Source organism: Drosophila tropicalis, unplaced genomic scaffold, assembly GCF_018151085.1.
Source record: "Drosophila tropicalis isolate 14030-0801.00 unplaced genomic scaffold, ASM1815108v1 contig_593, whole genome shotgun sequence".
NCBI lineage: Eukaryota > Metazoa > Arthropoda > Insecta > Diptera > Drosophilidae > Drosophila > Drosophila tropicalis.
In genome coordinates this window covers 11,433,418-11,450,376 of record NW_027173070.1, presented here as the reverse complement: position 1 = coordinate 11,450,376, position 16,959 = coordinate 11,433,418, and the positions used below count along the sequence as shown (strand labels likewise).

At 37.2% G+C, this 16,959-nt stretch overlaps 1 protein-coding gene across 1 annotated transcript in view; it reads right to left on the bottom strand.

Annotated features, from left to right (window-relative positions):
- The window catches only part of LOC137577117 (AF4/FMR2 family member lilli), a 53,999-nt gene that overhangs the window by 1,525 nt on the left and 35,515 nt on the right, over positions 1 to 16,959 (bottom strand). The window contains exons 3-8 of the mRNA XM_068290507.1: positions 14,031 to 14,896; positions 11,607 to 11,861; positions 10,087 to 10,394; positions 5,575 to 5,698; positions 4,753 to 5,421; positions 1,823 to 2,309 (exon numbers count right to left, since the gene is read on the bottom strand). Coding sequence (XP_068146608.1) covers positions 1,823 to 2,309; positions 4,753 to 5,421; positions 5,575 to 5,698; positions 10,087 to 10,394; positions 11,607 to 11,861; positions 14,031 to 14,427 — 2,240 coding nt within the window. The 5' untranslated portion in view covers positions 14,428 to 14,896. The remainder of the gene's footprint in view (positions 1 to 1,822; positions 2,310 to 4,752; positions 5,422 to 5,574; positions 5,699 to 10,086; positions 10,395 to 11,606; positions 11,862 to 14,030; positions 14,897 to 16,959) is intronic.

Here is a 16,959-nt window from a genome sequence, read left to right as displayed (position 1 = left end):
TTTAGTATCTCAAATAAAATTTTTGCTTATTGATGTTTTAAAAAACCATATTAAAAAACTAACTAAACTAAATTGTATAATCTAAAGATCGATATATTTTGTTTAATGTAGGATAATTTAATTTTAGACTTTCCTTTAAATGTGATTAAGGGATTCTGTATCAAAGCAAATACTTTCATTACCATTCATTTATTGAAAAGGAAATGAGTTTACGCTTTTAGTATCTAAAAGTAAAAGAATATTTTTTCAAGACTTTGATTACCATGTTTTGGTGAAAAATTTGTGCAACTCTTTCAAAAACTTTTGACACATTTGTTTGAATGAAAGCGTAAATAAAAAAGCTTCAAGTGGCGAAAGAGCTGTCGCAGGAAAATAGCCAGACCAAGACTGGCAACTGGGACTTAGACTGAACAAAACTGGCTGTTGACTCTAGTCTCGAGTGTGCTTGGTCAAATCAATTTGCTGTACATTTATTGAACTCATGTGAGTGTGTTGTTGCCTCGAAGGCAAACACTTATCAAATGCACTTCATGTCCGTTTTGCTGGCAGGCAAGTAAGCCAACAAAGAGGCAAGACAGCCACTTGACAGCCATCAGAAGGAGACCATTTTGTTGCGATAGTTTTGATTTTGGCAAGAAGACGTCATGTATACATATATATAAGACCAAACTCAAGTAAAGAAAGAGGCCAAATGAAATTCTCATGAAATTAATTGACCCGATTCAGTGTTACTAGAAGCTCAGCTTACAATTAATTACAAGCAGCAGCATCAGGCTGGTAGCTGAAATTGAAATTGGAGAAGAAAATCCACAGTGCCAGGCACCAACGCACAGGGCGGCCCCTCTTCTCAGCCGTGTGCACAGGTTCACTGTCAAAATTAATTACCGACTGCTGATGCTGCTTCTGTTGCTGTGGCTGCTCGCTTTTTTTATTTAATAAAATGCGCAAAAAAATAAATAAAAATTGAGTCGAGGTAAGAGGGAGCAGCTTTTACTCTTGCCAAGCGAGGCAAACCACAGACGTGGCCACAAGTTCGAGGTGGATGGATGCAGAAACAGAAGAAGGACCGTGTCGATGGCCATGGAGCTTTTGGAGGCCATTGGGGTACAGGCTGAGAACACATTTTGAAGTGTTGATTTAAAACGTAGCCGACATGCAGAAAATTTCTGTGCAATATGCTAAATAAAATTAACAGTTTCCCCCTGTGTGCGAGTTTTTGTGAAATATTTAACGAGATTTTCATAGAAAACTTTATGGAATTATTCAAAAAAGTGTATATGATGTATTGTGTAGACTTATTCTCTTAACCAGAGGAAAACTTTAAAGGAAGTAAAGCAGGTCCTAAAAAGACTAAATAATTAAATTTCTTTCTATGTCGCATTGGGTATTTTCTTCACTTAAATAAGCTCATTAGAGCAACTAGCGGACACTTACAATTTAGTTGATTTTCCAATTGTGTTTAGTAAATTTTAGTTAAAATTTTTATATTATGAAACTAATGGGAATTTCTGAAGAAATTTTTTAGTTTTTCCAAATCTTAATGAAGGACTTTTATTACATTTTCGATGGCATCATTATCTGAATTACTTATTTTTAGACAAAACGACATAAACTAAAGACTTTGATTAACCCTTCAAGCCACTAAACCAAAGGCTAATTTTCTAGCCTCTTGTTTAACTTTTTGTACATTAAAAACTAATGAATTTTCGATTGCCTCTAATCGATTAGGGCACCAAAAATGTTGCAACAAGATTCGCAAGTGCTTTTAGCCAATGGCTACAAACCCTGACAAATGTTTTCATTTAGCGCAAGTATTTCATACCTCATGCGTTCACGTTCCTGTTCATCTTCGTCCTCCATGATGTCCACATTGCCAACAGTTGAGTTGGAGCTCAACAGAGCAGACAATGTTGCTGCTGCTGCTGCTGCGGGGGTGGTGGTGCAGGCTGATGTAGTGGTTGCTGGCGGTGCAACATTGCCACAGACACCTGCGGCTATAAAACTGTTATCGGACATTGTTGTTGTTGCAACGCCCACACTTCCCCCTGTGGCTGCTGCTCCAACTGCTGTTGCCTTAATGCCTGATGACAGTTGTGGGCTTGTCGCTGCTGCGGCTGCTAAAGGCGGCGTATATGTTGCTGTTGTTGCGGTGCCGCTGTTGATGTTGCTGTTGCCTGTTGCTGTTGGCAATAAATCATGTCTGCAGGATAAATCACCCAATCCCAATCCTGATACCGATCCACCAGCCAACAGCAGGGCATTGATCTCATGCGGCAAAGGATTGGTCACGAATTTGGCTCGCCTCATAGCTGCAAGGAAAAAAAAACAACGAATTAAATACATTTTTCGGGTTAAGTAAATTTAAATTTGTTTTTAACCAACAACAAACAGCAAAACAGTCAAAAGTTATTCAGTTCAGCGAGAAGTAGAAGCCAAAAAACTTTTTGGCTGCCAAATTGGCAAAAGCAACTTCCGCTAACTGCCGCACGCCTCGAGAGAGACAGGGAGAAGGTGCAACAGCAGCAGCAAGTTTGCCGTTGAATGTATGTATATCTATTGTGTGTGTGTGTGTTTGTATATGGCAAAATAATTTGCTTTGCATTTGCAAAGTTTAAGCGAACAATGCAACAATGTTGCAGAAGGTTTCAGCCGCCCCTTCCAGCCTTCTAGCACCGCAGAAATTTCCCCTTCTAAACCAAACCATCCTACCGCATGGCTAAAAGTTTTCAACGTTGACTTTCATTAGCGGCTGCCAGTGGCAAAACAAAATCAGGATGTCAGAAGGGCAACATTTGGCTACATTTTGGCCACATCGGACATCTGGCATCTACAGTGGACGAAATGAAGTTAGCGACTAATGGGACTATGGAGGGAGCAGGAATGCAAATGATTTCATTTTGAAATGGAAAAATACCTGTCGAAAATTCCCACAATTAATGTCCAAGCAAATAAGCTTTTGGGAAGTTTCAAATTCCTATAGGTAAGACCATGAGAATATTGGTCTGTCATCTCGGAATTTTGCTGATTCTGGTATATTAAAGTCGCCAATATGTATGTTACATGTGCTTTAGCCAGACCTTTTCGACTTTGGACGCGGCTTTAATATCCTTTTAGGATAGCTAGCCGCTTGTAGCCTCATGTAGATTATTAAAGTTAACTTTGGCACAGTAATTAACAGATATATAAAGCTAATAAATGTTGAATTTTGAATTCAACATTGACATTTTAAGGAATGTCCAAACTTCGCCCCTCATAGTCGTTCTAGGACGAATCTTATTTTAAGTGGCCTTAATTTTCCCTCATAACACTCAACTTTTAATCAAACACTAATCCAAAGCATTGAATACTTATTCTTGTCTTAATCAGCCAATATATTTTGAATTGGGAACCTGCTGAAGTTTTGAATTTTTCTATGACAATTAAAAATTCGATTGCACTGTCTAGACTGGACAGGCAATCGACTAGTCTAGCGCCCTGGTTAAACCGACGAGTTCAGCAGGAAGGAAGTATTAGGGCATATCTCACTTTTTGAAGCTCACTGTGTGGAAATCGCGATGTGGCATGTGGTCTGGACAGGACATGGCCAATTTGAAAATATTTACTTAAACTTGCTTCCAGTTATACACACACACACACATACATACAAATAGAGGGAGCCAGTTTGAGAGATGTTCACAAAGACCTTCATTAGAGACTTCACACAGACACCAAAAGGGAGATAGAAAGAGAGGGAGAGACCAAGAGTCATTTTGCCAATGTGGTTTTTGTTGCAACTTTGGCTCTGGCGTTAATGGTGTGGTCTGCCGCTGAGAGTCCTGCTACTATCCAGAGAGAAGCAGCATATTAGACTATGTATGGCATGAGTCCTTGGCCGATGCTGCTGGCTTTACAATTAACACGTATAATGGATTTCAATGAAAAGTTGTTCGATGAGCTGACATATTGGCAAATCTCACGCTGCAATTTGTAGCGGAATTAAAAGTAATTTTCCAAAAGGACAACCATGACACACACACACACACACACATATAGACTGTGCTCTCTGTGTACTTGTGTAAATATGTCACGTGTCAGCCAACTGTTCAGTTTAATGAGTTTTGCATGCGTTGCACAAGCAGCTGGAAGGAATTGGGAGAAGGAGGCGAGACTGTTGGACTGAAGTGGTTTTATGTGGTGGATGGGTAGAAGGAATGGAAAGGAAAAGACAGACTTGTGGACAGCTTGCTGACATCGCCATCGTCGCTGTGTCTTCAACTTCATGCCAAGTCATCATTATCATCAATAAAACTGTCGCACATGTCGACATTTCGCTTCAAGTGCATGTTATCCTGTTATCCTTGTTGTTGAAAAGTTTTTAATGCTCGCAATGCCGTGTCGAAGGCAAAAGTACTACCAAAGTACAGTAAGGCGTAAAAGATGTGTCTCAACAGCTCGTCGTCGTCGTCGTTTTCCTCCTACTGCCCCTTCCACCCGTTTGTGTGTCTGCTCGTTCTCCTGCAGCTGGTGATAATGATAATTATGGTCACAGGACCAACAAATTGTTATGTAATTGAATGCGTAAATGAGCTGAGCATTGGTTTTTGGGGGGTCTTATGGGGGTAAAGACAACGGGGCGTATGATTGATTACATTTCGTAACGGAAATTGTGAAATCATGAAATTGAATTCAATTACTCAATTAATTGTATTTAAATATAATTATCGCTTTTAGGTCAACAATTCAAATTGATAATTGAAATAGAAATTTACTTACTATGCATATTGGATGTCTGATACGCCGGCGGTGGTGGCAATGTTATGGCCTCCAGTGTTGATGTGGTTGCTGTTCCCGTGGTTGTTGCCATTGCTGCTGCTGCTGATTCGGTTGCCGTTGCCGTTGAGGTCAACAGTCTATGCTGATGTTTGTTACTGGCTGCTGGCTGCAAGTGTATCGTGTGATACTTGACCAAAGGCTGTGGACAATTGCCGCCAGGCGTATGAGTTGCTGCCGCTGCTGCTGCCGTTGCTGTTGCCAAAGCGGATGATGAGGACGGTGCAAATGGAAAGTAAATCGTTGCCGTGGCAGGACCATAACAATTGCTTGATGATGATAGTGGCGGCAATGGAGGAGGAGCAACAGCGGTAGCCGATCCAGCTGGCACAGGCATTGTTGGAGCAGCACTGAAACGCAGCAGGCTAGTGGGTACAGCAACAAAATTCTGTTGCTGCTGCTGATGATGGTGCTGTCGCGGTAGAGTTGCTGTTGTTAATTGCTGCTGCTGCTGTTGTTGTTGTTGCGGTGCATATTTCAGCAATGCATTGCCCGTTGTTGTTGTTGTCATTAGCATCACATCTGGCTGTTGCTGGTGGTAAAATTGCTGCTGCTGCTGCTGCTGTTGCTGATGGTGATGTTGCTGCTGCTTGCGCAACAATTGACAAGCATCTGCTGACCAAAAAGGCATTGCCGATGAGAACAAAGAACAAGAACAAGGACATGCATGTTAAATTTGATTAATGACATTTCAATTCTTACTTCAACAATGCTTCATTGTCTCTCCTTTTTGTCGTTCTCTCTCTATCTCTCTCTTTCACTTACCTTCATTTTGCTCCTGTAGTGACAGCCGACGCTTTGTCATCATTGAGCCATATTCATAGCATTCATTATTAAGACTCGTCTCATTGCATTTGGCGGCATCATATTTGCAGTTCTTGCAATTTGCCTACAAAATAATGGGAATTACTTTTGTTAATCAACTTATATGAATAAGGGAGAATTAACCAGATCTTTCTTTTCAACTTGGACTGTAATTTGCATGCCCATTCTGAGGGTTAGATATTCGAGTGACATGTCTAAGTCATCATCATCATCATCATTCTGTGGAATGTCATCATATTGTCATCGTGGTTCTTACTCGAAAAGCTGTTTGCGGCCATAGCAGCGTCCTGGCATCATGTTCGTTGCGGTTTATGTGGCAAAATCATGAGATGCCAGGGCAATATCTCCCACACACACGGAAACAAGAGAAATGTTATGCGGTTGTGTGTGTATTGGTGTGTGTCTGTCTGTGTGCGGAGAAAGGGGGGACATAAACCCAACATACGTCTACAGATAATTGCAAAAAGGCAAAATGTCAGCAGCTAACATGATGAGGCTGATAATGATGATAATAATTCAACCGTATAGCCCAGTAACCGCAAACCCTATCAATTGCCATGGTCATGGAGCAGTTTTGGTCAAACAGTTAAAGCTTCAAATAAAATTGGATTAAGCCCTAATGAGTCGTCAAATGAAAAGGGTATACTCCATGAAAAGAAATTCACTCAAGCGAAAACGGAAAAACCCAAGAAACGAGAAACAAGCGAACAAAGCCAAATGTAAAAGTCTTGTTCCACAAGTTTGTACTCAGTCTAGGTGGTAAGTGCCACCTGAAGAACTTACAAATGGAAAAAAAAACGCAATATATTTAAGTTCAGCCTATTGAATTGCCCTAATGTTCTTTCATTGGTTATTGAACTCAGCAAAGTTTGAGTGCTTAATGTGAAGTCAACTTTTCCTTGTTGATTTCTCAACACGTTTCTCATAAAATTATTATATATGTCTTATTATTGTTATAACCATTAAACCAGCAACGAGATTAATCAGTTGAGAAGAAATGAAAAATTGAAAGAACTCCATATTTTGTCGCATAACTTGCTGTAAAGGCTTTACTAGCGAGATATGCAGAGGCCATCCGCAGTTTTACATAAATTAAAGCCTTCTATCCAAAGACAGTCATCAGGTACTGTTACTCTTAAGTAAGTTATGCCCTACGCTACGAGCAATTTGTGTAAATCTGCATTGAATTTATAATGGAATGTTATCCATAAATAATACAAAAAATCTCTTTGAATTGTTTTAACAATTTCATAAAGTAGCGCAGAAATTTCTAAGAATTTTTATATCTTGAAGGCTGTAGATATTTTGCACTTTAAAATTGTCTTCAGTTTTAAACAGTATTAGAATATAAAAGAAAATAAATTAATTGTCTGATGGATGAGTTAGCAACCCATTGAAAGACAGTTCACTTTTATGGCAGGCTTAAATAGAAGCACTAAAAACGAGTGGCACTTGCGAACTAAAACTGATGAGTGCAGACGCTTTTACTTATCTTATCTTTTATATTAACGCATGTTTCAATGGGAATATTCTGCTTGTGCTTATGCTTATGATAGTCTAGCAACTACGTAGCTCACAGGGAGCAAACTTTAAATAAACCTTTCTGCATTAAAAGTTTTGGCTCAATATTGAACCTTTAAAGTTGATTTAAACTGCAATTGAGTTTATTTTGTCTACTCGTATCTAATTTGCATAATAAAAAATCAATTTGTATATTTTTTTTTATTTATTTGCAACTTTTTGTTACTTTTTTTGTGTTCTCTTTTCCATTTGTATGTGCAACTAAGTAGCGGAAATGAAAAGTTATTGCATGCTTTTAGGCTGTGCATGTAATTTTTGCAGCCGCCATTTTACACTGGCACAAAAAGCCTAAAAAATGTGAGGGGGAAAAGGAAACAAAACTTTTTTCCGTAGAGTGAATTAAAGTGGCTCGCACTCAGTTTTAATTTACTTAGTTAGCTTGTTGGGTAACTCTCTTTCAGCCACTTGGCCAACTTTAAATTTATGCCTTGGCCATTTTCGACAACGCAAAAGCCAACGCGAATGGCAAACCCAACTCAACGAAAATTCAACTCAAATTGCGGAAAGTGTTAACTGAGAAGTTTGCGTTTTCTTTTCAATATTTTGTGTTTTTTTTTTTTTCTCTCTTTCTCTTTCTTTGCCAGTCAGTTAAAGTGTCAACAGCTAAAATGAAAAGCCAAACCAAAAACCAAAACTTTTTCCTGCTTCATTAAAAATAATTTTTTTTTCTCCTTTTCTCTCTTTATTTTGAAATGTCAAATGGCAGAACATTTTTTTGCAATATCTTTGTGTTTGTATATTTGCTTGCCTGGCCAACACCGCAAAATGGACTTATTTATTTATTTAACCTCATTCATTGAGGTTTTGTTGTTGTTGGTTTTTCTTATTGTTGTTGCAGCCATAAATTGCCAATTAAACAGAAATTTTTCCAAGCAAAAACAAACACAAGCAATTGCAATTGAAAAGTTGAGAGCGGAAAAAAAAACAGGAACAAAAAAACCTGGCAAAAACTCTCTACCATAATGTAAATAAAAATATAAACTTTTTTTCCACCATTTAAAGCCTTAAAGGCAACATTTTTCATGGCTATCACGTACTTTAGACAGCAGAAATCAAATAAAATACATATATATATACATACATGCGTTTGTATGGTAGATTCCTGTGTTATATATGTAGGTTAGACTTTAACAGAAATGTCATTACAAGCTAGGCAACAAATGACTTACTAAAACTTATGCACGAATGCACAAAACATGCAAACAAATGGAACCCCTCTGTTTTTTGACGCTCTCCCCTTTTCACCACTTGGCAGCAACAAAAAAAAAAAAAAAAAAAAAAACGTAGCACAAAAAAAAAGGTTTCTATTTATGATATATTTTCAAGCAACCTTTTGATGGGGATAAAAAGTTTGTTGCTGTTTTTATACCCTGTATGTGAAAGGGTAAAAGGGCATATTAGTGCTGTGAAAACAGGCTAAAACAGATCATTTAAGTGAGTTTCAGATAGTTTTTGGTAATATAGATTACAATTTTCGATTGAAGAGGCTTTTGAAATTGAAAAGTTATCAATCAATAATATTTTAAGCCCACTTAGGGCGACTTTATTCTTTCTTACTCTTAAAAAAAGTCTTTTTTAATAAGTCGGATTAATGATGTTAAGATGTATAGGAAATAGCAAGGACTAGTGATATTTAGTTTTTCCATATTCATATTTCTTTCTTTGAAAAAGTTATTAGAACGTCATTTAGAACTTGGATAATTATAGAATAAAAAGAAAGAAATGCCCGTTGTTTTAAGCAGAATCGAAACATAATTTTTGAACACTATAGAACGAGTTAAAAAGTTCCTTTTATACATTATTTCTGAAGTGTTTTAATGACCATACTTGATATGGTTTTAATCTATATATAGACCCTTCTAGTGCATCCTTAAAATTTGTTCTGACTTAAAAATATAAGAATTAATGCTTATTTAATTACACGGTACTTTCAAAGTCCATATCGCTCTGCTTTTCTCTGGTTTATTTCGAATTTGTTGCCCAAATCAATTACAAAATCTGAAAGGTTTCCCACTGCATGTAACTTTCATTTTGGTTTCCATTCAACTCCCTGACTGTGGCTCTTAATTAAAACTTGTAATATAAATCCTATTGTTTGAACAGTTTTTTCTTGTTTATCCAAGGTTACAACAATGAAGTATACTAGAAAGGCCAGTGTTAAATTTAATATGAGTTAAAAGTTGAGTTTTAGGAGAATAGATTTTTGCTCATGGATAATGGAAATCGTATACATGCCAATTAGATAATTAAAAGAGAAACAATACAAAGAGATGAGAAGAGAATGCCTCAAAATATTTATTTTCAAGTAACTAAAACCTATGAAATTTTATTTTCAGTTAATTTTTGTTGCTGTTGTGCTTAAAAGCTTTATTTACTCGCATAATTCTGTTGGAATGTAAGTTCAAATAGTTTTGGACGACGTCAACGACAACGACAACAGTTGGCCGAAAAGAAAACTGCTGTGAAAACTCTATCCTCACCTCCTTGAATAAAAAGAAACACTTAGCAGAAAACTGGCAAAAAGTTCGAGCATAAAAACTGCGAGTGGCTAGTGAAAGTTTTTTTTCTTTTTTGTTCTTGTTGGTTTTGGACACTGAAACAATGTTCTCTGGAGAAAGTTCCTTAAAAGTTCTGGCCAAGAAAAATTTAGTAAGAAGCAGAAATATACACAGTAAATACTTTTGGCTTTTCCAGGGCAAAATTTCTCATCTCTACTTTTTTTGCTCTCTGGATTGGCTGAATATGGCAATCAAATTAAAATCCATCAAAATGTCGTCATCATGATGAACTTGCTTTCTCTTTGATGTAATGTAATGCAACAGCTGTTGCATACAGTTAAATAATATCAATCATACGCCATGTTTAACTTACCCCATTACCAGCTGTTGGTGTTCCTCCTTTTGTTGCATGGCGACGTTTTGTCGTTGCTGTCGTGGCCACCTCTGATGATGTTGATGATGATATTCCTCCTGCCGCTGCTGCTGCTATTGCTGGTGTCGCTGATTTCACGCTTCTTTTTTGCAACTGACAACAGAGTTTCACATAAGTACATTGCAATCCCTCGGCTAACAATGAACCCAAACTGGACAGACACATCAGCATTAGGGGTACCCCAATGAGGGCATAAAAAATTGTTGCCAACTTTCCGGCTGCAGTGCGCGGTGTCAGGCTGCCATGACCTGGTTGAGCACCAACACAGAGGAGAGGGAAGAAACAAAGACACAAAATAAATTGAGACAAAATATTTATTTTCATAGGGAAAAACTATTCTCTCTCTCTCTCTCTCTCTTCTTTTGCTTTCTTTGGCTCTACCTCGCTCTACAATTTTCCATATGTTTGCGCTGTCAAGCAAAACAAAAGCTATTTCATGTAATTCAAAAGATGAATTTCTTAACCCAGCTGAAAGTTTACACTCAACAAAATATATAACTCAACATTTTTAAATGAATTTCTGTTTGAGGAAGTCTTCTTTTTGCTATTGCATTTTAGAGAGCGGAAGCGAAAATTCTTGTATAAAATTTGAAGTAATGTTATGCACGAATAGTAATTTTATACCCAAGAAGTTAGTTAGCCTAAATGTTTAAATATATTGAAATTTTAATACATATGCAGTCAAAGTTGGCCAACATTAAACCGGTTTTCAAAAGGTAAACTCTGTACCTTATTAAATATCCGACTCAGATTGAAATACTGGAAATAATATTAAGCCTTCATGTTCCTTAAAGATTCTTTTGAATATGATTAATCCAATATTTCTGGTTAAGAGTCTCGTTTTGTTGAGTGTAAGCCAAAGCATTTATTAAATTTGGCAATAAAATTTTCTTGTAATTTTTAGATTTTAAGTTTAATCTTCTTTTGCCAGGCTAATAATAATCTACTTTAAGGATATTTCATGGATGGCCTTTATATACATATTTAAAGGGAGCATAAAATATAGTTAATTTTGTTGAACAATTCGCATTTCCAACCCCCGCTTAGACTCTTCGCACGCTCTTTCTATTATCTTAACATATGCAAATATTTTGACTCGTTAAACTAGGCGTATACATAATACACACATACTGTTGCTTCTGTTTTTTGGGACGGGGGCGGAGGAAATGTGAATGCGGATGCGATGTGGTTGCTATTGCTGTAGCTTAGTTTACATTTTTGAAGGGGGCGTATTTGCTTTTTGTGACCCACAGCAATGTAAATATTTGCAGTTATTACAAACTCCACAATTTATCCACAGGCCACAGAAGGCCAGAATAACCATTTGGCAATAAATTTAATAGCTGCCCCTCGAAATCATAATAATAAGTAACTAAGTCAAAGATAAATAGCTTAGCTCCTGTGACACTGGCAGCTGTGAAAGCGAAAGCGAAAATGAAAACCAGAGAGCCGCAACTTACCAATTGTCGTTATCACAGTGACCGAATAGAGTAAAGCCTCGCTGAATGTCCATGACTGGGGATCGAGTGTGCTAGAATCATAACCAAAATGTCCCAAGGCGCTGGCACTGCCGCCACCTGATAAAGCGCCACCCGGACCAGCACCTCCAACGCCAGCCCCTTGTCGTGTGGCTGCCACAATGGAACCCTCAAAACGACGCAATTGTTCATGCACCAGCATAGTCCAGTTGCGTTCGTAGAGAACGTTCAGTTTCTCTGCAAGTGTAGAAAAAGAAAGAAAAAAAAAACAGAAAGGAAAGAACATTAAGCCACTCGAAATGAAGGACATGGAGGACAAGATGAAGAAGCAAAAATCCTTTTGCTCTGGTAATTATGCAATTTCATGCTAAATGCATTTTAACCTCTCTCAAGTGCTGTCTAACGAGCCAAGATGATGGGTGTTGGAATAGAGGTTTTGGGGGGTTTTGGCAGAGATGCCGCCCCCAGGTATTGGGGAGTGAACAAATCTCTTTGTGAACATTGACACTTGACACTTGCTGTTAGCATTCGCCAAGAAGCTCTTGGAGATGAAATCGTACAAACCATTGATTTCGCCCAAATGTCTGGCATTTTGCAGAAAGCCGAGAGTAAAAGCAGAAAGGTTTGCTTGTTAACAACACGAAAACACGACCTGTCTGCTACGCCTTCTAAATTCGATACCCTCTGCCCTTGGGCCAGACTTGAGAATCTCAATTCTAAGTTGTTTCTTTTATGTGCATTTTGAATCGAATGCTCTATTCAAATGAAACGCTTGGAATTTATACCCATTGCCAAGTGGATACATTCATTTGTGACTCTATGGAATGTATACATATTTTTGTTCTTGTTAAGCATGAAATAAGAATTCTTAGAATCAAATAAAATCTCCAATCTAACAGACTAATTTGTCAGTCAACTGATCTTTAAATTTGAGGTTTTCAGAAGTTTATCGAGATGGAATTATTTGTTGTTTAGAAAGAAAAAGAGATACAAATATTTGTCTGTCCAATGAGCTATAAATTTACTTCTTATTGAAATTTATCAAATAGTCTGGAGATGGAAAAATTTTTATTAAAAAAAGAACTTCATGAGATCAATATTATCATTCGTTTTGAAATAGTGTAAAAAACCATCTAGTTCAATAGGTTAAAAAACCATCTAAAGCAGCTTTAATCAAATCTATACCATAAAAAAGAACGATTTTTAAAAAGAATACTGTTAAAACTAGACTGAAACAAAACCTTCTATAATTTTTGTTCAACTTGAACTTGGAAAGGGTGAGACAGTTCTAAGCTAATCAAAGTTAATTTAAAAACTTTTTTTACTCTCAATTTTCTCCCTTTCTTGATTCAAAATTAGTTTTGAATTTTTGTTTAGCTAAAGTTTCTAGAAACTTGGTAAGGCAAAATTTATTAAAAAAAACTTAATATAGCTCTCGTAGTTTTTTCAAGTTTTCTAAGCTAAAAGCCAAATCAAGTAGGGCATAAGGAATGCCAGACAACCTTAGCTACCCCATTCCATGAGTTTTCCATTTATTTCAACAAAAATCGCTCTCAAATGCGCAATTTGTAATTAAAATTTATTCTATGGCATTATCTAGCACGTTTTAATTGTGTCAAAAAAAAAGGAAAAGGAAAACTTTCTCTCGTGAATATTGTGAATTATTTAATCGTTGAGATTCATTTAGTCACACGGCAGCGTATTTTTCATATTAATCATACGCCAGGTGTCACAGAATGCGCTTAAATTAATTAAGTTTATTTATGAAGTGAAATTTTTAATTAAATAGACATTAGCTCTAATATGCACACGTGCGTCATTTGTATTTCTTCTACCTATTAGCAACTACAACAACAAAGTCAGTTCATTTTGCATGCCATTGGCAGATGGGCGCGACAAAAGTAATTAATATTAAATAAATCTCAATAACTATGTCGCAGAGCAGCAACAAACTAAATAAAAGAGAAGCAAAGAAATAAAAACCTATTTTGGTCACTTTTATGCCCGAAAATTGTATTCCAGCGGCATATAAACGAATATTTTTGGCTATGCAAATATTTTGTTATTATTCAATTTGCTTGAGGGGAGGAAAAAGGTGGTACAAATTGGAAATTCAATTTTCATTGTTTACGCTGGCGGGACGCAATTAAAATATTTATTTTTGGTGACTCTCATTCCAACTCCCCTCCTGTGGGTTACTAGAGAGTTAAAGTGCAATTATTTTGGCAATTTGCAATCAAATCAAGCGTGAAACGTAATCAGGAAATTTATGATGAGAGAATGCGGCAAAAATAAATTTATGCACATGAACACAGACGAGATAGTTAAGTGTGACAAGTGAAGCATGAAAATTGCGATGAATGAACAAAAAAACACAAAAACATCAAAAATTTACTTTTAACTTACCCGTAATGATCCACAATTCACGCAGACAATCCTCTCGACTCTTGGCTATGGCCGCTGATTTACTTAGATCCTGTGGAGCTTCAAGTAGTGGAAAGATGAGAGCTCCCATTATGGAATATCCAATAACTAGGAGCACTAGGCCTGGTGTGGATAGAACTAGTTTTAGCAATTGCCCTAGACAACGTCGAGTCCTTGATATAGATGTATGTCCTGCTGCTCCTCGCGTTCTGCTGTTCTTTAGTCCTGTATGAGAAACGGCCATGGTAGTAGCCTCATCATCGTTATCGCCATCGCCATCAGCATCGGCATCGGCATCTTGGCCATCATCATCAAGTTCATTGTGATTGTGATGCAGCTGATGTTGCTTGATTTGTAGGGCCTTCTCAATGTCGGACATGTTCGATTTGACTTCGTAATGGTCAATGGCATTTGTACTTGAGACATTTCAAAGTTTTCTACCCATTCTCGGCATTTTACTTTTTGTTTTAATATAGTCTGGCTAATTCTAGCAAAATAAAAAAAAAGAACAAAAAGATTTCACTTCATTCCGTCTCGTTTCCTAGTTTAAACTGAGTATCACTTTTCCTGCTTTCCTTCTGGTTGAGAGTGCCTTTTGGCTTATTATTATTGTTTAAGCTGTTGTTGACTTGTTTCTGCTACAACTACTGTTGCTGCTGTTGCTGTTGCTGCTGTGTTAGTGTTGCTGACGTGGCATTTAGCATTGTTCTTGCTAGGTTCTTTTTTTGTACTTTTAAAGTTGTTGTGCCAGTTTACTTTTGCTTCTGTTGAAGTGCACTCTGGAGTAGGTTAAGCGCCCACAAAACTCTAAGCTCTGGCTTCTGTCTCCAGCAACTGCCACTTCTTACCTGCACAAAGTGAAAATGAAATGAAAAATTTGTCACTTCACTTAATCTAATTAGCAAAGTCTTTAAGGGGCCCATCTATTTACGGTCAGTCAGCCAGTAAATACGAATTAAAATGAGAATGCAAGTAATTTATTTATTTCTGGAGATAATAGTTTAATAGAAGAAGAAAGTAAAGTAAAAATGAATATCTTGAGTTAACAAATCTTACTTAGAGGTGATATAAGTCTAAGTCTATTATTTAGTTGCAAAAGGTAAACATTAAAAAAATTTCCCTTGTTGAAGAAGATCTAAACTATATTAAATTTTACACAGAGCAAATAACAACATATGAAACAGCATAATGTATAATAGATTCCTATTAAACTTTTAAAGCACTTATATATTTATATGAGTTTTCTTCTACTCCATTTCAACTGCTAAATGTCTTTTCCTTCTGTGTATATATGTATGTATTTATATGTAGAGACTCAAGCTTCATTTAATCCGCCAACAATGCCAACAATAGGCTCATCACATCGCACATTATCGATTAAGCCCATTAAGAGGCCTTACATGAGAATGATAACAATACGAAAAAGTCGATATATATCTATGAGGTTTGTATAGAGACAACTCTTGTAATAATACAAATTGAATGCGTCAGATTGATAGACAGGCAGATAGACGGACAGACACAGAGACAGAGAGACTAAAAGAGAGTTAGACTAGCAAATCGTAGGCGTAATCCCCACATGTCTAACTGAACACATCAAAGCCCATAATCGTAATGAAGCTGACGAAACGAACTGTTTGAGAGGCCGAATACTCTTACCATATTTAGACATTGAATCAATTAAAGCACTCAACGATTAGAGAGACTCCTCCCATCATTTCTGCGTATGTCAGTGTGTATGTGTGTGTGTGTATATCAAGGACATAAACCAAGCAAAGCCAAGAACAATTTTTCTTTAGTCCTTCTGGGTGATTTTTCTATTGCCCCTCTTGAATATTAAAAGCCAAGGCGTCTGGCTCTTTGGCAATTTACTTAATTGGAAAATAAAATAAGCCGGCAGCTAAAACCGGAAACTACTACTAACAATGGCCCAACACTCGGCCACTTGGCCACTTGGCTACTTGTCTTGGATTTTGTTTTGTCCTTCGCTTGGCGCGCGGTTTCCTTCTCCCTTTTTTTACGAGTGGAGTGCATAATTTAATTTGTGGGCAACTTTGGTTGGTTGGTGTATGAGCTAAGGCTAATGCAAAATTAATGTCAATCGAGGGCAATGGCAATGCCCTTTTAATTGTGAACTTTTGATGGTTCCACGCCACACGCAACGCAACTCAACTGAACTCTCCACTAAACTCAATTGAATTCAAGGCAAGGAAAGGACCACAAGGAGCACAGCACAGCAAATGCAGAAAGCAAGAGGCAAAAGGCAAATGGCAAAATGTCTGCCGGAAGTTATCCCTTTTAGTCAGATTGAAATCAGTTTAGGTGGGGCATGAAGGGCATGGATTTAAGGACGGGGGTGTTGACCGGTTTCTTAATTGAAATGTTTGCATTTCACTTTAATTAAAGCCTTGAAATAAAAATAAAAATAAAAAAAGAAAACACACGAAGCAAAACCATTTTCAGGCACCTTTTCTTTTACTTTAGCTTCAGTTGCTTTCTGTTCACAATTCTCACTCTCACTCTGTCTCCCTATCTATCTGCTCATTTGATGAAGGAAAAAGTTTCAATAGTTAAATACTTATAACAACTTTTCTGTTGGGTGTTGGCTGCCTTTGCTGCCGTTGCCGTTGCTGTTGCTGACTGTTGTTGCCTTCATTTCCATTCATTTCCTTTGTGCTTGAGTTGCTTTTGTCTCGTTATGCATTATTTATTATTATTATTTTTAAATGCAATGACAACAAACGCAGTTTAATTACAATTTTCAACTCATCAAATGCAGCTAGCCTGGCCAGAGCGCAGAGCCAGAGCTCAGCCAAGCCACAGATGAGGAGCCAAGCAAAATGGCGCTAATGGCGCTCCAGCTCCATCTTCCTTTCTCTCCTTCTATCTCTCTTCTGCTTGTTCTGTCTGT